The following is a 24,348-nucleotide window of genomic DNA, read 5'->3' as shown; positions in this document are numbered from 1 at the left end:
CCATTATGGATGGCAGGATTGACTAAATTTTAAAGGCTAGACTAGGACTAGATTAGACAATTAATGCTGCTTCAGGATATTATGGACTGATAAAGTCAGTCTTTATTATTCACATTTTACATGTAATTTGTAGTATTTTAAATTCTTGAAGAAGCTTATACATATTTAAATGTTATTTTTATTCTGTGTTGTAATTTTGTCATCATCTTGCATTATACTTTTACTGCTTATTTTTTAAAATGTTTTCAAAAGATCTGTGGTTTTTGTTTACTTTTAGATAAAAGATCACAAATTGGGAGTTTCGGATCTGATTTATATAAAAAAGTAACACTAGAAATTTTAGAAGTAACCATTTAACTAGACAGTATAAATAAAAGTTTGTGACAGATGAATAAAAATAATTACATGTTTTATTAATACTCTCACTAGTAGGTACATTGCATGGGAGAAGGCAGTCTGGTGAAAATAAAATCAAACCAAAAGTTGTAGAGTTCAGTGATTTTGTTGCATTACTAAAAGCTCATTTTAAACTAGTTTACTGATTATTTAAAAAAAATATCTACCAGAACGTAAAACTTCGAGTTTGCTGTGGATAAAGAAAAGGAGCTTATAATCTCTCTTAAAGTGGTAAAGAAAAGAAGCTTGAGCTTTAGCTACTCAGATGTAATCATCTTTATTTACGGAGTCCAAAAGGAACTTTTAAGAGATCAATGCACTATGTCTTTGAGTCACTTTGCTCTTTTTAAATTATTCTCTCATTTGTTTAATTGCAATAGGGCTTAATCACCTAGCCTCCAGCAAAGTGTTCTTCATGCTTTGTATTTTCCCTGACCTCATTTCCAACCTGTCTCTCGCAAGGGGTTGATGAGGAGTAGCTGTGGTATGCCTCAGTTGGCTCAGCACAACTGCTATTCAGAATAAAGTGTCTTTTGAGAATGGAAATCAACTTTTGAAAGCCTGTAAAATAGATACTAAAAAACAATATGGAATATAGGTATACTTCACTTTATGTAAAGTATAACTCCAATATTCCAAATCAATCCATATTTGAAATATTTTGGTAGTGCTTACTTTTATAGGATTCTATTGTAAATCTTTCATAAATTGTTTGAAATATACTTATCCTTTAATTTTTCTTGTTTGTAAATCCAGACTCTGTCATCTCTGAAATTAAGCCAACTCCCCAAATCTCTCACTTTCACACCAACTTGTCAACCACATTAAGGCTTCTAGTTTTGTTTTGTTTTGTTTTTCTGATTTTCCCAACCATTTCCTGGCCTTACTTTGTTTTCTAGCCTTGATCCCATAATCAGCTCATGTCTTTTTTAAACAGCTGTATTGAGATATAAGTTACATACTACAAAATCCACCCCTTTTAAGTAGACAATGTAATGATTTTTAGTAAACTTACTGAGTTGTGCAACCATTACCACATGCAATATTAGAACATTTGAGTCATCCTTAGAAGATCCTCATGCCATTTGCAATCTCTATCTTCACCGCCAATCCTAGGCAATTGCTTATCTTCTTTCTGTTTCTATAGATATTTCTCTGGACAATTCAAATATATGGAATCCTACAGTATGTGGTCTTTTATATCTGACATCTTTCAATAATGTTTTTGATGTTTATCCATGTTGTATCGTGCATCAGTACTTTGTTCCTTTTTATTGCTAAATAGTGTTTCATTGTCTGAACATACCACATTTTATTTATGCATTTATTAGTTGAAGGACATTTGGATTGTTTCCGCTTGTTGGCACCTATGAATAATGCTGCTATAAACATTCACATGTAAGTCTTTGTGTGGATGTATGTTTCATTTCTTTTGAGTAGATACTTAAGTGTAGAATTACTGAATCATATGGTAAATTGATATTTAACCTTTAAGAAACTGCAAAACTATTTTGCAAAGTGGCTGCACTACTTTACATTCCTACCAGGAATGAGGATTCTACTTTCACTGTGTTCTTGACAACATTTCTTATTGTCTGTATTTTTTTTATAGTAGCCATTCTAGAGGCTGTGAAATGGTACCTCATTGTGCTTTGATTTGTGTTTCCCAAATGACTAATGGTGTTGAACATCTTTTCGTGTGCTTATTAACTATTTTTATGGCTATTTGGTGAAATATCTATTAAAATATTTTTTCTATTTTTCATTGGTTTGTTTTCTTGTTATCAGATTATAAGAGTTCTTTGTATGTTCTGGGTACAAGTCTTTTATTTGAAATATGATTTGCAAATATTTTCTCCCAGTCTGTGGCAAGTCTTTTCATTTTTTTAATTGTGTCTTTTCGAAGAACAAAAGTTATTATTTTTAGTGAAATACAGTTTAATCAATGTTTTCTTTTAGGAATTGTGCTTCTGGTAATGTATCTAAGAACTCTGCCTAACCAAAGGTCACAAAGATTTTTTCCAGTAGTTTCTTCTAAAGGTTTTATAGTTTTAGCTCTTACCTTTAGGTCTGTGATCCATTTTAACTCTTGTGAATAATGTAAAGTAAGGATCTAAATTCATCTTTTTTTTTCATGTGAATATTCAATTATTCTAGCACTGTTTGTTAAAAAGACTATTCTTTCCCTATTGAGTTGCCTTGGTCCCTTTATCTAAAATCAATTCACCATGAATGGAAGGAATTATTTCTGGACTCTCTATTCTATTTTATTCATCTATTGATGTATATCTATTCTTAATGTCAGTACCACACTCTCTTGAATATTATAATTTTTAGTGAATTTTGAGATCAAGAAATGTAAGCCCTTCAAATTTCTTTGTTTTCAAGATTGTTTTGGCTATTCTGGGAACCTTGTATTTCCATATAAATTTTAGGATCATCTTGTCAATTTCTGAAAAATAGCCTACTGGGATTTTGATAGGTATAGCATTAAATCTATAGATCAATTTGGGGAGAATTGCCATTTTTAAAATGTTGAATTTTTCAATCCAAGAATCCATATATCTCTCCACTGAGATCTTTAGTTCTCTCAGAAATGTTTTGTTTTTAGTATATAAGTCTTGCACTCCTTTTATTTAGTTTATTTCTAAATATTTTATTCTTTTTGATGTTATGACAAGTGGGATTTTTTTCTTAACTTTATTTTTGGGATTCATCATTGCTAGTAAACAGATTGGTTTTTGCACATGGTTTATGTATCCTGTGATCTTGATGAACCCATTTATTCTAGTATTTGTGTGTGTGTGTGTGTGTGTGTGTGTGTGTATTCATTAGGATTTTCTTCATAGAGTATGTTTCTGCATAGAGGAATTTACCAATACTCCAGCTACTTTTACCTCTGCTTATTTACCCTTAAAACCCTCAGTCTTTATATCCACTTACAGATTGTTAAACACCAGGCCCTCAATTTCTTCAATACTATTCTAAATCCTCAATATTCTGCTTAAAATTCTTTGTGCTACTCATCTCTCACCAGCTGTGTGTCTTGCCTTGTATTTCACAAAGAGAGTTAAAGTTATCAACACAGACATATTTCCTGTGAGTCAAATGATACTTAAGTTTCAGAACCCCGCACTAAGGACCCCCTTCCAAGCTTCTGGGAGGGCCCCTGGCAAAGTAAGATGGTTTTAAATTATAATTGTAAAAATTCTGTCTCTTTGCACTCTGATTTCCCTTCTCCTACTTCTGATGTCAGTATGCCCTTGGAGTAGTCCCTGGCATTTGAGGGATCTGAGAGAGAAAGTTGTGTTGGCAATATACATTATAACTGCCATTTGGAAAGTCATTTCAATGTAATTTTCAATTACACAAACAAGACATTGCAGACTAAAAATAGGGATGTGTATGAATTTCTTTTTTTTTTTTTTTTTTTTTTGCGGTAGGCGGGCCTCTCACTGTTGTGGCCTCTCCTGTTGCAGAGCACAGGCTCCGGACACGCAGGCTCAGTGGCCATGGTTCACGGGCCCAGCCGCTCTGCAGCATGTGGGAATCTTTCCGGACCGGGGCATGAACCCGTGTCCCCTGCATCGGCAGGCAGACTCTCAACCACTGCACAACCAGGGAAGCCCTGTATGAAGTTTTTTGAATTAATGGAGTAAAAGCAATAAAGATGAACAATTTAAACAATAGAAATTATTCTGTCATAAAAAACAAATTATAACATTTTTTCAGATTACATCATAAGTGATACAATTTCAATAAAATCTCTTGGATTATTTTGTAATCCATTCAATGAAGAGGAGTTAATTATTTGAATACATTGGAGAAAGATTTAAGTTTCTTGCTGATTTGACCAAAGCTGCTGACATCACTGAATATAACATAAAAATCATAGTATACCACTTCAAGGACATCTGAGATAAGCTGGTTCATGAGTTTCATCATTTCAAAGACAATTTAAGATGTCATTTTCCAAGAAAACTTGAAATGCCAAAAATTTTATCATATATGAAAAAATTTTATAAGGATTTTCCCAAATTTGACAATGCTTAATATTTACATGATATTACCAGTAATGGGCTATGAAGCTAAAAGAATCTTTCTAAACTACCACAGATAATAAAACTAATGGCCTTGCTAGATGAAAGGCTGTATAATTTTTATATTCTCTCCACACAAAGTATTATTATAAAATGGTTCTCATATGAAAAGGTGCTTGTAAAGCATGTAACCAAAAATTATAGACAAAAGAAGTATTGTAGAGCTGTTACTTATTAAAAAGTTATACTGTTTTTCTGTATTTTGTGATATTGATGAGATTTATTAACTTTTACAATTTTATTTGTAATGATTTTTCTCAATCTATAAGTGCACACTTTTAAACCTAATTTTGTAGTCATCTTTTACAAGAAAGCCATCCCTCTATCCACACCAATCATATAAGATCTAGGCCGCACAAAATGTGATGGATCTGCTCTTCGCTAAGTGGCTTGATTTTTCTGTTTCCTGCCTTTTGTCCCTACAGAAGCACATGCATCCGTATCTGGTCTTTCTTCTATTAAATATCCCTTTAGGCCTTGACCCCCATGTTCATGACTTGCTCCCAGCAGCTGCCTTACATTGGGCCCATTAGGCCTTTAACCTTGACTTAGTTCATAGTTCTTGTCTCTGTCTTACCACTTCCTGGCTTCACATTCAAACTTGCCATCCTCACCATTGCTCCCCTTTGCTTTAGTGATCTGTTGGACTCTTTCTTTGATTTTTTTTTTGGCTTGTTTTTAATTGAAATATAGTTGATTTACAATGTTGTGTTAATTTCTGCTGTACAGCAAAGTGATTCAGTTACACGTTATATACATTCATTTTTATATTCTTTTCCATTATGGTTTATCTCAGGATATTGAATATAGTTCCTGTGCTATACAGTAGGACCTTGTTGTTTATCCATTCTATATGTAATAGTTTGCATCTGCTAACCTCAACCTCCCAATCCATCCCTCCCTCACCCCCACCCCTTTCTTTGATTTTTTTTTTTTTTTTAAATCAACTTCTCTCTTAGCTCCCAGGTCTGCATGCTGATTGAGGATTCCCTGTGGCTTTTGGTCACTCAAGTGGACCTTATTAATTAACCACACAGAATGACACCACCCTTCTTCTTCCTGGCAAAGGCTAATCTTTCAGCCTTTGTTTTACATCTGTCCTTTCTTTCTAGCTCTCTGCACAAAAAATGATCACATCTCTTGCCTGTGCTTTTTAGCCTCTGTGACTGTACTCATACTGTCTGCTCAGCTCTGTAAACACTCAGGTGTCTCCCATCCTAACAAACCATTCTACTGTGTATCTTCCTTTTTCTCTCCTTGCTGCCTCAATCCAGGTTCTTGATTGCTGGTACCACATAACTATTTTCTCACTTCTGCTTTACTGCTCAGTCTTTTCCTACCTGAAGCCTCTCTCTTAGGTCACCAAAGACCTCCTTAATACCGGATATAATGGCCTCTGTTCAGCCTTTGTCTGAGGCCTTAAACACTGATCACTACTCTCTACTTTAAATTCTCTTATCCCCTGGCTTTTCCGATGTTATCTTTTTGGCTTTTCTTCACTGGTTGCTCCTCCCTCATCTCCTTTGAGGGTTTGTTTTCTGATTTATTCCCATAAATATTAGTGTTGTCCAGTATCTTATCCTCAGTATTTCTTACTTCTTTATTCCTCCAACAGAGTGATCTATTTTTTTCACTCATTCATTCATTCATCAATATGTGTTGAGTACATACTATGTGGTAGGTACTGTGCTAGGTGCAAGGGAGACTGTGATGAACAAGACAGATACAGTCTCTGCATAATAGATCTTAGTCTACTTAGTTAGATAAATATTAACTCCCATGGCTTCAGTCATCATCTTTTTGCTGATAACACTCATATCCATGTCTGCATCTTGCTTGATTGTTAGGTAAATGATAGCCAGAACATCTGAAGTAATAAAAATCATTGAGATAGTAAAAAACATGTGGTTACTTTGAGCTGTGGCATTTGATGTGGGAAAAGCACTGGATCAGTCACTTAAAAAGGTTTCATTTATTATTACCCTAGGTTTTACACTGCCTGTAGGACTCTAGCGCAGGAAGAATGCTGTCTACAAATCTGAGATTCTCTTTTAGGCTCAGTGACTAAGTCACTTTTTTATTTTATTTATTTATTTTTGGCTGCATTAGGTCTTTGTTGCTGCAGGCGGGCTTTCTCTAGTTGCGGCGAGCAGGGGCTACTCTTCATTGCAGTGTTCGGGCTTCTCATTATGGTGGTTTCTCTTGTTGCGGAGCACGGGCTCTAGGCGCACGGTCTTCAGTAGGCACGTAGGCTCAGTAGTTGTGGCTTGTGGGCTCTAGAGCACAGGCTCTGTAGTTGTGGCACACAGGCTTAGTTGCTCCGCAGCACGTGGGATCTTCCCAGACCAGGGATCAAACTCGCGTCCCCTGCATTGGCAGGCGGCTTCTTAACCACTGCGCCACCGGGGGAGTCCTGACTAAGTCACTTTTGACTGAATTTCCTTCACTAAATGTTTGCTGTTAAATTAATTTTAAAAGATTAATAGAAAAATGTGTATGAAAGTAGTTAGCTATCTTTATTTATAGTTAAAATATTATAACACAATGGAAATGAGTTGAGGTGACCATATACCTCAGTCTTCCTGGGATAACCCCAGTTTATATGTTGTCTCAGCATAATGCAGATAGCACCTACTTTTACTTTCATAACTGTCTCCGTTTAAACAGTAGATTGTATGGTCACTCTAAAACCATTTTTCAAAGAAAACCTTTTTTCAAATACATATTTGTTATTATGCTTGCTATTTTTAAAAATCCTAATTTTTCCTTACTTCTTTACAGTCAGAGATTGACAGAATACAAGTATCTCTGGAATAAGACTCTTTCATTACTTACTTTTAGTAAAAGAGAGCTAACCAGTATTAAAAATGAAATATATGATAATTTTCAAAACTGGACTTCACTGAAAGGAGAAGTTTTTCTACAGATTAAATCCATAAGTGAAACAGCCTTGACAGGTTTGTTATATATGTTTAGAACATAATCGTCCTTTTTTTGGTTAATGGTATATCATAAGTCATGAAATAATGGTACTTCATTTTATGTGATGGGAATTATGATTAATTTTAAACCTGTTATTTGTTAGTATACCAGATGACCATTAAGATCTATTCCATCCCTGAAATTTAATAATTATAGGCCTGATCTAAGATAAGCTCTGATACATCAATCTTGAACTGTGACCAGAAGTCTGGTTATTCCTGTTAAATGTACAAATTTGTATTTTAAAACTTTTTTTCTGTTAATGGCTGAGTAGCTCTAATTAGATCAGATTTCCCACAGATAACAACTATAAATTCTGGACAAAGTACCTACCTAAAAACACTGGAGAGTGACCAAGACCAAGCACATGGAGGGAACATAAGAAAAATTGAAAGAAGGCCTATTACTATTTGAAAAAAGCCAATCTAAAACGGTTATGTACTGGATGATTCCAACTGTAATATATGACTATTCTGGAAAAGGCAAAACTATGGAAATAATAAAGAGGTCAGTGGTTGCCAGGGTAGGAAGGAAGGATGAATAGATAGAGCATGGAGTATTTTAGGGCAGTGAAACTATTTTTGTATAGTATAATGGTGGATAGCTGTCTTTATACATTTTGCCAAAACCCATAGAATATACAACGTCAAGAATGTACCCTTAATGTAAGTTATAGATTTGGGATGGTAATGATGTGCCAATGTAGGTTCATTAATTGTAAAAAATGTACCACTGTGGTGCAGGATGTTGATGGTGGGGGAAGCTATGCATGTGTGGGGGGCAGGAAGTATCTGGGAATTCTCTGTACTTTCTGCTTAATTTTACTATGAACCTAAAACTGAACTAAAAAGATCTATTACTTTTTTAATTGAAAGAAGGGGATAGCACTGGGTGAATTCCCTGTTTGTTGTTGTTGTTTGTTTTGGTGTTTTTTTATGGCTATTAGATTGAGGGCAGGGTACAATCTATTCCAAGCAGGGAAGCTAGAACTTTGATAGAAATCTATAGTCTTTTTGACTTTAAGACTGGAGGACAGAGATCAAGGCAGTCCCAGCTTTGAGAAGTGAGAGGATATCCTCCAAAAGAGATAGAAAGTGAGAGCTCAAATTACGCATATAAACTCTTCCCAAATCTCTGGCTTATCCCTAAAATACGTGTGTACAGGGAAGACTCTTAAGTAGCTCATCTAAGGCTAAAGCAATTGACTACCTGCTACCTACCCTAGGGGAAACAGTCTTTAGTATATGAGTTCAGCCAAGTTAACTACCTGTTAAAACAAAGCAATACCAAAAAAAAAAAAAAAAAAAAAATCAATACTCTAGAGGACCATAACAGAATCCAGAGTCTCCATAACATAACATCCGCAATGTTTAGGATACAATCCAAAACTACTTGAACTGGAAAGAAACAGGAAAATGGCTTCTACTCAAAAGAGTAGACAGTCAACAGAGACCAACCCTGAGGTGGGCCAGGTGATATAATTAGCTGACTAGGATTTCAAATCAGCTGTTAACTATGTTCAATGACATAGAGGAAAATAAGCTAATAATGAATGAAAAGAGAGAAAATCTCAGCAAGAAACTATTAAAAATTGGAAAGTCAAGAATTAAAAAATACAATATCTAAAATAAAAATTTACTGGATAGACTTTTATAGCATATTGTGATTACCAAAGAAAGAATCAATGAACTTTAAGATAGATTAATAGAAATTATTCAATTTGAAGAAGAGAGATAAACACTGAAAAAAGTGAACAGAGCTGCAGGGAAGGGTTAAAATGTACCATAAGTAATAAATATCAGTAAATATGAAACTCTTTTTTCCTTTGAATTGAAAAACTGTCTATGATCATTTAAAGTAAGAATTATAATATTATATGGTGGAGGTTATAAAGTATATTGATTTAACATATGACAGCTAGAGCATAAAGGACAGGGGGATGGGGTAATAGATCCATATGGTTGCACGCTTTTTGTATTTTATGTGACATGGTGCAACATTCATTCTATGTAGACTAAGAAATTAAGGATGTATAATCCCTAGAGCAACCACTAAAAAAAATACAAAAAGCTATATAAAAAGCTAATAATAATGGAGAATTAACATCATCTGACTCTAAGATTTATTATAAAATCACAGTAAACAAATCAGTTTAATACTGGCATATGGATCAACAATAGATCAATGGAACAAAATAGCCTTGTAAATGACCCCTGTTGATAATGATCATTTCACTTTTGACAAGGCACCAAAACAATTCAATGGGAAAAAGAAAGTCTTTCAACAAATTGTGCTGGAACAACTGAATAGCCATATAGGAAAATATACCTTGACTCCTTAACTCCATAAAAATTAATTCAGGATTAATCAGAGCTAAATATAAAAGCTAAAACAATAAAAGGAGAAACAGGAAAATATCTTCATGAATTGATAGTAAATGAAGGTTTCTTGGATAGGACACAGAAGTAAGAATAACAAAAGAACAAAAATTGATGAATTAGACTTAAAGTTAAAAACTTCCGCTCATCAAAAGATGCCATTAAGAAAATGAATAGGTAAGCCACAGACAGAGAAAATATTCCAAAACTCTGTGACAAAGGACTGCTGTCCAGGTTACATAAAGAACACCTACAAGTCAATAGTAAAAGGACAAGTGATCCAACCAAAAATGGCCAAAAGATTTGATTAGACACTTTACAAGGAAAGATACACAAATGGCCAATAAGGACATGAAAAGGTGCTCAGCATTATGAGTCATAGGGAAATGCAAGTTGAAACCACAGTGAGATACCAGTACATACACACTACGTTGGCTAATATGAAAAAAAATGACAACAGCAAATTTTGGTGAGGAAGGAGGGCAACTGGAACTCTCAAACAAATTGGTGAGAGTATAAAATGTTACAGCTGCTTTGAAAAAGGATCTGACAGTTTTTTAATAAAACTAAAGATACATCTGTCTGATGTCTCTGAAATTCTTCTCTTTGGAATTTACCATCTCCCCCAAATGAAAACATATGTCCATAAAAACATTCAGCAACTTTATTCAAGCTTTATTCAAAATAGCCTTAAGTTGGTAAAACCCCAGAAGTACATCAGTAGAATGGATTATCAAAAAAACGGCTGAATAAACAATGGAATATAGAATGAACTACAGTAATGCAGTAACTTGGATAAACATCAAAAATATTACGCTGCCTGAAAGTAACCTTACACAAATAATGCACATTGTAAGATTCCATTTATATGATGTTCTAGAATAGGCAAAACTAATCTATAGTGGGAAAAAAACAAAAACAGAAGTTACCTCAGAGGGGAGGATTGACTGGAAAGGGGGCATGAGGGCACTTTCTTTGGTGATAGTAATGCTCTCTATTTTGATAGAGGTTTGGGTTACACAGTGGATGTATTTTTCAAAACTCATCTGTTGGTACATTTGAGATTTATGCATTTCTTTGTGGGTAAATTTCACTCAAAAATTAGAAATCTATATTGAACGCTAATTAACAATGTGCATGCTGAAGTATTTAGGGAGTCAAATATATTGACTTATCTTGAAATGCATAAATATGTAAGATGGTTAGAGGAATAACTATGTTATAAAGCAAATATAGTAAAATGTTAATTGAAGAATCTAAGTAGTGTGTGTATTTGAGTTCACAGTACAGTTCTTCCAACTTTTCTGTATATTTTAAATTTTTTATAGTTAAATGTTAGAAAAAGAAAGCATTCTAACCATATAACTTCAGTTTCCTAATTTTATTATATAATATGTGCCTTTAGAAATGAGTTGTATATGATAATACTCTTAAAATTTTTAACTAATTTTGAGAATTAAATTTGGACAAATACAGATGAATATTATAACAACCATGTTTTCAACTGCAAAAATTGTTAATTTTTAATACTTTACCTTTAAAAAAAGTGTCTTAGTTCAGCAGACATTGAATCAAAGGTATAACTGCAGGTAGTTTATTTGGGAAGTGAAGGTCACGCAGGTATAGGGACAGAAAGGCAGCCAATAAAGGTTGCAGTATTGCAGTGGGCAACTGGAGCTTAATCCCATGAAGAAACTGAGAAATGGTTTAAAACACATGCCTCAGAATTCCTCACTCAAGGAGTGAGGGAGCTGGACATCAACTCCCAAGAGTCATTGGTTAAGGGCTGCTCCCAGACAGTGTAAACTCCTTGGCACCTGTAGTCTGCCATTTGGTGGGAAGTGCTACTTTCTGCAGTTCCAGGGAAAAGATTCCTCCAGCACAGAGATGCAAATAGTGGGAACTGGAAGTCAGTATAAGAACATTGAAAGGTTCAAGGGATATGGGTGGGTCACTGACAATGTCCACTACAGTTAATAATATAGATATACTCTATTTTATGCATCATTTCCATTATTTGAACATTCACATATATCTTTTGATGAATATATGCCTTTGTTTCTTTCCAGTAACTACCTAGGAGTAGAATGGCTTGGTCTTATGGTAGGTTATATTTAACTTTTTAAGAAACTACCCAATAGTTTTCCAAAGTGGTTGATCCTTTTAAATCCCTACCAGCAAAGTATGAGAGTTCTAGTTGCTCCATATCCTTGTCAACACCTAGTGTTGTCAATCTTTTAAATTTTAGCCATTTTAATGGGACACACATAGAGGATATTAATCCACATTCAAATCACTTCTCAATAACTTTATCATTTTTGAGTGTCTTGTCACATCTTATTATAGAATATTTACCTCATGATGTCAGTAATGATGAACTCAGTCATACCAGAATAGAAGAAGCATCAGCTCTACCTGTTTTTGTTTTCATTTTTGTTGCATTATCAGTATCTTCCCTAATGCATGATTTCTTTGGGGGAATCTTTTAAGCTAATTGTCAACTTTAGGACTTAGTTTAGGTAAACCACAGAGGAGCACATAGACTGAAATATGTCACAATCACAGAAAGAGATAGAAAAGCGAGGAGGTACTGACAACCCCTCTGCATGGAGGAATATTACTCCTTCCTCACTTTAAAAGCTCAGTCACTTTATTCTCTCTGAATGTGACCCATATAATATAAGGACAGAGGGAAGTACTGCAGGTACATGAAGGGGAGATTAGCTAAGCGTCTCCCAGAACAAGTAGCTGACCTTTCTTATGACTTACGTCTTGGTTCAGATGTCACCTCTTCAGAGAGATCTTTGCTGGCCATCCTAGTTAAAGTAGTCTTCCCCTACACTTCTCTATCCTATTTTTCTGTTTCATTTTTAATAACATTTATCACTGTCAGAAATATTCTTATCCATTTACTGATTTATGTGTTTACTGCCAGACTCCTCACACTAGGCTATAATCTCCAGGAGGACAGGAATTTTGATGGCTTTGCTGAATGCTGTCTTCCTAGTGTTTTAAGAGAATTTTGCCTGTCACAGGGTAGGTGCTCAGTGAACATTGTAGAATTTAAATGGAAATAAAGGACACCCAAATTTTAACCCAGATTAAATCTGATAATTTTTATGTTCCTTTTTAAACCTCTGAGTATTTTCTAAATGTTTTTGATAATGCTCACTTACTACTTCTATATCTAGGGAGAGGGTAAGGAGAAAGGAGAGGCTTTGTTTATGAGTTGCGTCTGCCTGCAGCCATGGGTTACTATCAGTAGTAAAATTCTCAATCTGATTTTTAAAGCTTGTTTGAAACTTATTTTTTGAACTTTAAGGAGGGAAATGCAAAACTTGATAATTCTTTTTTTTCCCTCAAATTCAAATGCCTTTAAGGATTTTTCTGACTATAAACATAAAATAGCCTCAATGTTAAAACATAGAAAATACAGAAAAAGAACAAGGAAGGAAGTGAACATCATCTACAATCTCAATACACAAAGATATCTGCTGTTAACATTTTGATATAGAACTTTCTAATCTTTATTTTCACCGCATAGATATATATACTTAATAATATATCATGTAAATATACAGTCATGCCAACTAACTGTGTAAACTATGTTGACGTAGCATCTCATTGTAGGAATGTATCTTAACTTATTTAACTGGCTTTCTATTTGTGGACATTTAGGTTGATCATAGTTTTTGCTTTTATAAATAAGGTTTCAGTGAACATCTTTACTCATGAATCTCTATGATCTTGTCCCATTTTTTTTATTTAACATAGTTAATTCCTAAAAGTGGTATTGAAGAATCAAGTAGTATTACATTTTACATTTTATCTAACATGAGAAGACAGGAGGTAGTTTTCAACCCTTAACTTTAACATTTACCATTATAATAAATCATATTACTTTTATATCAGAAGTGTGAGGGCTTTGTTTGGAAGTTACACAGTGGTGATTGCAGAAGCTCAGAGATGGAAATACATACACAAGGACAGTATATTTAATATCCAAGCAAGAGCTTAGTGACCATAACAGTTGGGGTGTGTGAAAGTGAAGCTATATTACTGTAAGGGTTTTTCCCCCTCTTTTTAAAAAAATTTCTTCTTACTCAATGTTATCAGCACAATCGAAGCCTCAGGGCACATATATACAAACATGTACCAGTATATGCAAAACGACAAATATGCTGATGCTTGCCTTTTTATAATCTCTGATCAATTTGAGCACACTTTAAATTTAGCAGCAGTTCTAGTAAATATATAAACATGCCAATTTCACAATATAGAATTTTAAATAAATAATCTTTATCTTAAATTTAGATTCAGAGAAAATAGAGTGTAATGCTTTTGAAGGTTAATTCTTATAAAGCTTGAGTAACTATCACACCTACACAAAAAGATGACCAAAAGCCTAGGAAGTATATAGACCTACATTGTCCAATATTGTAGCCGCCAGCCACACAGAGCTATTGAGCACTTTGAATGTGGCTCTAGCCTCTCTTTGAAATGGTAGTATTTTGGATAAGTGGAATTAAAGCACACTGTTAAAATTAATTTTACATGTTTCTTTTTACATTTTTAATGTGGCTACTAGAAAATTTTAATGTATATATGTGGCTTGCATTGTATTTCTATTGGACAATGCTGGTATAAATAGTAAAATGAACTTTTTATACTTTAAAGCTGTTAAAATGTTATAATTTTATTTTGGTTTATTTCCTATTTACAAAAATTATAAGGGCTTAATGTCAGTTGTAATGACACCCTTTTATTTTCTTACTGTTTCTTATTTCTAGTTTGTTGTTTTGACTATTCAATTAAGCTTTTACCTAAGTTTATTAACACTAACTCCAAAATATATCTGTACCCCTATGTTCATAGTGGTATTATTTACAATAGCCAAGACATGGAAACAACCTGTATCCATTAATGGGTGAATGGGTGTGTGTGTGTGTGTGTGTGTGTGTGTGTGTGTGTGTACACACAATGGAATATTATTCAGCCATAAAAACAGAAATCCTACCATGTGGGACAACATGAATTGACCTTGAAGATGTTATGCTAAGTGAAACATTAGGATGGCCAAAAATTTCATTCGGGTTTTTCCGTTACAGCTTATGGAAAAACCTGAATGAACTTTTTGGCCAACCCAATAAGTCAGAGAAAGACAGATACTGTATGATCTCCTCGTATGTAGAACCTAAATAAATAAATAAACAAACAAGAAAAACTATACACCAGACTCATAGAAAAAGAGATCAAATTTGTGGCTATGAGAGGTGAAGGTGGGGGAGGGAGAGGGGGAGTTGGAGTAAGGTTGTCAAAATGTACAAACTTGCAGTTATAAGATAAATAATTACTAGGGACATAATGTACAACATGATGACTATAGTAAACACTGCTCTATGATATATAGGAAAGTTGTTAAGAGAGTAAATCCTGAGAGTTCTCATCACAAGGAGAATTTTTTTTCTTTTTATTGTATCTATATGAAATTATGGGTGTTACTAAACCTATTGTGGTAATCATTTCACACTCTATGTAAATTAGACCATCATGGTGTACACCTTAAACTTATACAGTGATGAATGTCAATTATTTCACAATGAAATTTTAAAATTAAATATATATGTATATATATTTATTTAGACCCACACGAATATGCCCAACTAGGTTTTTTTTTTATTGAGGTATAGTTGATGTACAATATTTTATAAGTTTCAGGTGTATAACATAGTGATTCACAATATTTAAAGGTTATATTCCATTTATAATTATTATAAAATGTTCACTATATTCCCTGTATTTTACAACATATCCTTGTAGCTTATATGTTTTATACAGCCCAACTCGTTTTTGACAAGGATGCACAAGCACTTCAGCAGAGGATAGCCTAGCCTTTCAACAAGTGGTGCTGGATATCAAAAACTTTGATCCAGGGCTTCCCTGGTGGCGCAGTGGTTGAGAGTCCGCCTGCCGATGCAGGGGACACGGGTTCGTGCCCCGGTCCGGGAAGATCCCACATGCCGCGGAGCGGCTGGGCCCGTGAGCCATGGCCGCTGAGCCTGTGCGTCTGGAGCCTGTGCTCCGCAATGGGAGAGGCCACAACAGTGAGAGGCCCGCGTACCGCAAAAAAAAAAAAAAAAAAAAAAAAAAAAAAAAAAAAAAAAAAAAAAAACTTTGATCCAAACCTCACACCTTATAAAAAATTTAACTCAAAATGGATCATAGACTTAAATGTAAAATATAAAATTATTAAACTTTTAGGAAAAAAAGAAAATCTTTGTAACCTAGGATTCTTAGACTTGAACTTAAAAGCATGATACATAAAAGGAAAAATTGGTAAATTGGACCGCAGCAAAATTAAAAACTTTTCCTCTGCGAAAGACCCTGTTAAAAGGGTGGAAAGGCAAGTTACAGACTGGGAGAAAATGTTTGCAAAGCACATATCTGACAAAGGGCTTGTATCTAGAATCTATTTTTTGTAAACTCTCAAAGTTCTACATCAAAAAATTAGTGCAGTTAGAAAATGGGCAAAATAAATGAGCAGAAATTTCATCAAAGAGGATATACAGGTGGCAAATAAGCACAAGAAAAATTTGTTCAATATCATTAGTCATTAGGGAAATGCAAATTAAAACCATAATGAGGTACTACTGCATATCTACTACAATGTCTAAAATTTTAATTGAGCAAAGCAAGTGTTGGCAAGGATCAGAGAAACCAAATCAATATTGCTGGTGGGAATGTAACATGGTACAGCCATTCTAGAAAATAATTTTTCAATTTCCTCTAAAACTAAAAAGGCACACACTTACCACATGACCCAGCTGTTGCGCTTTTAGGCATTTGTCCCAAAGAAATGAAAACCTAAGTTCATGCAGATACCTGTACATACACGTTCATAGCAGATTTATTCATAATAACCAAAATTGGAAACAACCCAAATATCCTTCAGTGAATGAAGAACAAACTGGGATACTACTCAGCAATAAAAAAGGTACAGATTATTAATACATGCTCAAGGGACTATGCTGCATGAAAAAAATCCAGCCTCAAAAAGGTTACATATTATATGAGTCTATTTATGTAGCATTCTTGAAATAACAAAATTATAGAGAAGGAGAACAGATTAGTTGTTTCCAGGGATTAGGGATGGTGGTGGGGATAGGAGTAGGTGTGGCTATAAAGGGGTAGCAGGAGGTAGCTTTGTGGTGATAGAATAATCCTATGTTTTGGTCGTGTTGGTAGTTATACAAAGCTACATATGTGATAAAATTGCATAGAGCTATGCACACACACACACACACACACACACACACACACACACACACACACACAGAAAGGTGAGTATAACTGGTGAAATCTGAATTAGCTCTGTGGATTATACCAAGAGCAGTTTCTTAATTTTGATAGAGTACTGTAGTTATACAAAATGTCAACATGGGGAGAGGAGGAAAAAAAGCAGCACAGGACCTTCCTATACATTTCTTTACAACTTCCTGTAAATCTCTAAGTATTTCAAAATAGTTTTTTAAAAAGTAACCTATATAGTGTTTTATGACTCCTTCATTAAATAATAAATCTAGTGTTTCAGAGTTTTTTAATATTATTTTATATCAGCTTGCCTTGGTAATAAGGTTATAGAAGCTTCCTAAAAACTTAATGATATAACATAATTTTAAGTTCATTGACTAAGCTAACAGGACTAAGAACAACAGAAAAATTTTATCAAGGCAAAAAAATTGATTGTATGAGATTAATACTAATAATTATACTTGCATCAGCTAGCAAATTCTGTCACACTTACTTTAAAAGCTAAAAACATCTATCGGCTATAAACTTTGACAATATTACAAACATTTTAAATAACATACTTTTTTTCAATACTAGCTTTTATTTGTGATCACATGGATATATCCTTATGGTGTGAGTTGATTCTGCACGGCATAGTTCTTCGTTTGAAAAGTTGATGTAAAATAAAACTTGAAACATTTTTCTAAGAAGTAAAATAAACTCCTAATTCCTCTATACTAACTCAGTTGTTTTCAGTTTTCAGTTTTATCTTCTATACTCCACATGCTCACCTATTTTTGCATATTTATAATCACAACATAAACGCCAATAATTATTCTAAAATATAGCATTATGGGCTGAAATGTGTCTCTCTCAAATTCATATGTTGAAGTCCTAACTCCCTGGTACCTTGGAATATAACTATATTTGGAGTTAGGGTTCTTAAAGAAACAATTAAATTTAAACGGGTGGGCTCTAATCCAAAATGACTGGTATCCTTACAAGAAGAGGAAATTTAGAAACAGACACACACACAGATAAGACAATGTGAAGACACAGGGAGAAGGCGGCCGTCTACAAGCCAAGTAGAGAGGCCTGGAACAGATCTGTCCTTTATGACTCTCAGAAGAAACCAACCCTGACACCTTGATCTCAGACTTCTAGCCAACAGAACTGTGAGAAATGAATTTCTATTGATTAAGCCACCCAGTCTGTGATACTCTGTTATGGCAGCCCTAGCAAACTAATAAATGTAGTAAACCCTGTATACACTGCACACATTATTCAGATACTTTAAAAGATTTTCAGGGCTTCCCTGGTGGCGCAGTGGTTGGGAGTCCGCCTGCCAATGCAGGGGACACGGGTTCGTGACCCGGTCTGGGAAGATCCCACATGCCGCGGAGCAGTTGGGCCCGTGAGCCATGGCTGCCGAGCCTGCGTGTCCGGAGCCTGTGCTCCGCAACGGGAGAGGCCACAACAGTGAGAGGCCCACGTACCGTAAAAAAAATAAAAAAGATTTTCACATTAAAATTAATTTACATTTAAAATCAAAGTCCAAAATAGGAAGGAAGTTTCTAGAAAAATGCATTGTTTAATATTTTCTTGCTGACAAAGTATGCTGAATATTAAGTAGAAGATACAAGTGAAGTATTTCCTATTCTTCTAATTAGTGGTTATCAATTTATGTAATCAATATTTTTAAGTCTAACTTTTCATAGATTAGGTTTTCTCAAATCAGAGCATAGCTATTTTAGTAGAAGAAATTTCAGAAAAAAATAATATTTTTACCAAGGCAGAATATTTTAGCAAGCATAGAATCAATTTGCTTCCACTCTCAAAATAACTCTTGACCGAATAGCTCTTGAACTTTTAAAATTCAAGTTCTGAATTAGGCTTAGAAATGTAGTCCACATTTTTTTATAAAATTGATGAAATTGGGGATAGAATAGGCCTATTTGCTTATCCTATTAAAAATGTTTCCTTCTTTTAGACGTGTGTGTTTACTGCCTTATCAAGTCTTACGTTAAATAATTTGCGGCTCAAAATGCTTGCCTCTGAAGTGAAGGGAGAGTTAAGATAAACACATATTTAGGATTTTCAGCTAGTGGTATATTAGAAGCTTTGTGCAATAATGCCTTTACTCATTTAGTAGCTATTTATTGAGCTTCTGTTAATTCTAGAATGTTGTGGCAGAAATTATGGGAGGAATAAAAAATGAATGAGATATTACCTCTGGCCTAAAATAACTTACGATCAAATAGTAGGTCACATTTATGCATGTGATCAGTGCCATAGAAATAGTGTAACTGGCGCAAGTTACAGATCTGGTCAGGAAAGATTTCCAGGCAGAGATAGCCTAAGAGCTGTGGTAGGTCCAACGTATGAGGCTAGGAGAACCTTCTTCATGGGGCGGTGCAAAGACAGGGAGAGTGTATGGTGGGTACAATGACCAGAATAGGTTGATCATAATTTATGAACCCAAATTGGGACACATAAGTGGCAATTATGAAGTTGTATTAATGATGAAAGTAGGATTAGGTATTTGACACCAGGATTGCCATAGGTACAGGGGATATATAATTTGCCAAGGGTGAGTTAATTGACCCCCATTGATTTTACTCTCCTATTTCCATGTTAGAAACTTCCTGTTAAAAATCTTACTGTACTTTTCCATGTGTTAGAATATATTTCACAAATGAATTTGTATTGCAAATTCTTATGCTTTTAATGTCAGATAGAAAGTGACATTGACACAAGGAGTTATTTTAGAGACAGATAGTAGTGTACACTAAGAGAGTCAGCCTGTGAACCTAAGTAGTACCATCCTGGCAAATGATAAATAGGTCACAGCATGTGTGCACTCCTCTGCAGTGTCATTTGGACTTAATCATAGACAGATATGGTTACGGTAGGTTACAGTTTATTCAGCCATAAGAAGCTACCATTATGGCTAGAAAAATTACCCAGGAAGACTTCTTGGGCCTGAAGAAAAATTGCAACCTCCTTATTTTCTTTAACTACATTAAAAAAAAAAATTCTATGTACTACTGTGTTAGTAGCTTTCCTCACACAAATGGGAACATATCCATAAATTTTTAGAAGCATATAGCTATTCCTAGGGGAAAATATTCCCATATAAAGGAACCATTGGAATATAGTAGACCCCCACTTATTTGATCCATGCCAATTTATTTCTCTAGGTTTTCCATTTTGAGTAGGAATTAAAGGTGAAGATGGTGGCAAGACCCCTTGTGTTCATGCCCTAGGTCTACCTTAAATGCCACTTTCTCTTCCAGATGTACTTTCTTCCCACAGAAAGGCATTTTGCTTTTCTCTCCTTAGACCACATTCCTGATCCTACTCATCACCATCCCTTGGGGCATGCTCTCTTCTCTGTGCTCTGTTCAGCGTACTGTTTTACTTCTCCTGTAACCATTTACTGGCCATATTGCCTCTGCAGCCATGTCTGTCCCATGGATGTCTACTTCTGGTCTTCGCTGGCCCATGTGGCTACTATTTCTGCTGTGATGGCTCCAAGACCAGTAAACCAAGCCAACCTCCTTTGACACCCAATAACACACTAAACCCATCACATAGTCCAGGATGAGCTAAGCAAGGAAGAAATGCCAAGTGAGCTCTCTGAAAAAGCAGACTGTCCAGATTTTCATGTAGATCACATCCTCATCAGTTCAGTTAATTGTTGTTGTACAAATTTTATAGTATTTTTATTGCATGTGTGTTTGTATATTTTAATGGTGGCTTAAGGCAGCAGTGCTGAAAACACTAAGCAAAGGAGACCTTGATAATTATCATTCTGAAGGATAAAATGTTCCATGAATTTCTCACAAAATTATATAAAATTAGCACATTTAAATCTACATAATGCTGTGAAGACATATTGTTATTAAACTTAATCTAAGTAGATAGAATAATGAGAATTGATTGCTATGATGAAATTCTGCCCTTATTTTGAGGGGACAGAGTGTTATTAGAACCATTAAGATATATTAGCTAATACTTTCTGCCCATAAATTTATTAGTTTTAGACACTATATCCTTTTATTTCTCTCCACCCCTACCACCTTTCTTCATAATTTGTATAGAATATGTCCTAGTTATCGCCTAGAAATACTTCCCAACCAGCTCATGCTAACACATTTAAATTTACTTTTCTGAATCATGTTGCCAAGAAAACAATTTAATTTCAATAAAACCCAGAACATTACATGGATATTATTTTATTCATTCATGTGAGTATTTAAAAAGCAGGCAGGATTGCCATTTAATACAATTTAAAGGCTTAAAAAAACTACTAAAAGGTTTCATGCATCATTTAGCAATACAATCCTTTTTTCATTTATTTTTCAGAATAACTACTAAATTAAAACTTAACTTTTTGGTTAGGTGTCACTATACTCTCAGAGAAGTCATGTTGGCTTTCAACTATTCATTTTCTAAAAGAAAATAATCATTTTTTAAGAAATGTTTTATGATCCAGTGTTATCTATTTGTAAACTTTGAATTTTCTTTACAGAAATAAAGATGCTAAATAAAAGTTTGACAGTGTCCCAGAGAAATAACGTGTGCCTTGAAGAGGAAATGAAAAATCTGAAATTGTTGTCAGATGCAGCCATATTGAGATCTCAGCAAATTGAGACATCCAAACAACAGGAAGAAAACTTGCAAACCAGATGCCATGACTTGCAAAAGGAAGTACTAGGTAAAAGAATTATTTTTTGCTTTAGCAACTAGACATAATAAAGTAATGTCTAAATTTTTATTTCTCTCGTGGTCACAACAAAAATCTTGTTTTAACTAGTTTGTGTTGTAAATATGCCTAATTATTAATAACAATGCCAATAACTGTTTCTGTGATAAATGTTTAATATCATCCATTCCTATTCTGCCATTTAGAGTGGCAAGTATTAAGTGAATATATTAAAGACATTTCAAGTACAAAGTGAGATTTCAGGAAAACAAAGTAGAATTTTCTTTTGTATATCATTATTCCCAGTGGATGGTGGTTTAGAGTACTGAAGGAAAATATAGCATATGCTGTTATGTAAGGTGATTCCAAATTTTTAGGCATTTCTTCATTTTCCCAAATGAAAAGGTTAAAAATTATGTTTTGGAAACCTTGGGCAAGATTTTTAAATTTTTACCTTAGAACAATGAGTATGTTAGCAGTAAGGCTATGGGGTTTGTACTTTTTCCTGAAGGCAGTAAGGAATCTTTGAAAATTGGTAATCAGGAGAATGATATAACACAAGCAGTGTTTTAGCAAAATTAAGCTATTATCAACATATGGAGGTGTTCCAAATATCAAGAAATTGGAGTCAGGTAGCCATTTAGAAAATTTCATTGCTGGTAACCCAGTCCCTAGACTAACCATAAGAAACTGAAGTAGGGTAGAGAACTAACATTTTTTAGGTCCTAATGTGTGCTAGAAACCATGTTAGTACTGTACATAAGTTACTTCTGTCACTTCTCACAATGATCATGAATAGCAGGTATAATTATCCCATCTTACAGAGGAGAGAATGAAGGTCCAGAGAGGTAACATACTTGTTCCCACATAGCTGGTAAATGGCAGGGAGTGAAAGCAAACCTAGTTGGACTACAAGACTCATGCTCGTCCCACTATGTCTCCTTGGCCCTCTCCATGGCCACACTGGGAAGGCTTAAATAGAATCAGGGTTGAGAGGACTACCCAGGAATAGAGAGGTAAACACCTGGCTGAGTAGACAAGGGCGAGAAAGAAGTCGCAGAGGGCTCTGAACTTCTTTGCTTGGAAGTCTTTAATGATGAGAGCACACCACAGACTAGAGAAATCTAGAGAGGAACTGATTCTGAAAGAGAAGAGAAGTTGTCACATGAACTTGGAAGCAATATGGAACTAGATACAAACTTTAAAATCAGATATTTTACTTTTTCTCTTGTGAATTACCTATTCATAGATCTTGCCAATGTTCTACTGTATTACTAGAATTTTCCTTAACAATTTTTAAGAGCAGTTTGTATAGTAAAGTAATTATCTTCTATATTCAGTTTTTTTCTAATGTATAATTTGTCTATTGACTTTTCACAGTAAATTGCACCATATCAAAGTTTTTCTTTTGGGTATCATCAAATTAATGTCTTTTATTGTTTCTGGTTAGTCTTGGTTAAAACAGTCCATTCCATTCCTAGATTATACATATGGTCTCTTGGGTTTTCTTTCATTTAAGTCAGTAGCACGTATGGAATTTATTTTTTATATGATGTGAGATTTGGGGCTCCAGTTTTATTCTTTCCAAATACATAGCCAGTTGTATCAGTATTATGTATTAAATAATCCATCCTTCTCCCACTAAATAAACCTACTACCTGTCATATGTCAAGATTTCACAAATGCTAGTATCTATTATTGTATTCTCTTTTCTGTTCCACTGATTTATTAGATGTACCATTAGTATCATATTCATTTGACTTAATAGTATATTCTCATAGCTGGTAAAGTTTATTCTCTCTCCTTTGTTCTTACTTTTTAAATGTATATTTGAAGGCAGTTATTCTTTGACTTGAATTTTAAGATCATTTATTTACCTCTAATCCAAAGACTCTGATAGATATCTAGTAAAGTTTTTCTCTTCCAGTCTGTATACTTTTATTACATATTCACAGCAGGTATTCTTCCACATAAACTTTAAGATAATATCATTAAATTCTGATATTAACAGGGATTCTAATTGGGATTACATTATATTTATACTAATTTTTAGAGAATTGACATTTTTAGTGATACTAAGTCTTTTTAATATTATAAAAGTTTATTCATTCAAGATATGGTATGTCCTTATGTTGTTTTATGTTCTTTAATATAATTTTATAGTTTTATTTGAATGTTTCTTTGCCATTCTTTTAAAACTTATGACTATCATATTTGCATCTACTGTGAATGAACTATTTGCTCTGTCTCAATGTCCTGATATTGATAGATGAAAAAAGGCTATTGATTTTTATATATTTGTCTCATATCCATTAAATTTACAAAATTCTCATATTACTTCTAGTAGTTTTTATTTAGTGTCTCTTGGATTTTCTAGCTGTGCATTTATATGACCAGCCCCAATGCCCCCCAAAAAGAGTTCATCTATTCTTTTCCAATGTTTATATATTTTATCTTATTTCTTGTCTTGTTCATATCTTATTAAATCTATTTG

The 24,348-nt window shown here is 34.1% G+C and overlaps 1 protein-coding gene across 4 annotated transcripts in view; it reads left to right on the top strand.

Moving 5' to 3' along the window:
- LEKR1 (leucine, glutamate and lysine rich 1) overlaps positions 1-24,348 on the top strand; it is a 276,896-nt gene that overhangs the window by 127,045 nt on the left and 125,503 nt on the right. For all 4 annotated transcript variants that reach the window (XM_027113337.1, XM_027113346.1, XM_027113353.1 and 1 more), the window contains 2 exons: positions 7,278-7,453; positions 21,681-21,866. In XM_027113337.1, the coding sequence (XP_026969138.1) occupies positions 7,278-7,453; positions 21,681-21,866 (362 nt within the window). The remainder of the gene's footprint in view (positions 1-7,277; positions 7,454-21,680; positions 21,867-24,348) is intronic.

Source organism: Aethalodelphis obliquidens, unplaced genomic scaffold, assembly GCF_003676395.1.
Source record: "Aethalodelphis obliquidens isolate GAN/ISIS:26980383/991018 unplaced genomic scaffold, ASM367639v1 scaffold1, whole genome shotgun sequence".
Taxonomy (NCBI): Eukaryota; Metazoa; Chordata; class Mammalia; order Artiodactyla; family Delphinidae; genus Aethalodelphis; species Aethalodelphis obliquidens.
The sequence above is the reverse complement of the archived record's forward strand: the minus strand, read 5'-3'. Positions and strand labels throughout refer to the sequence as shown.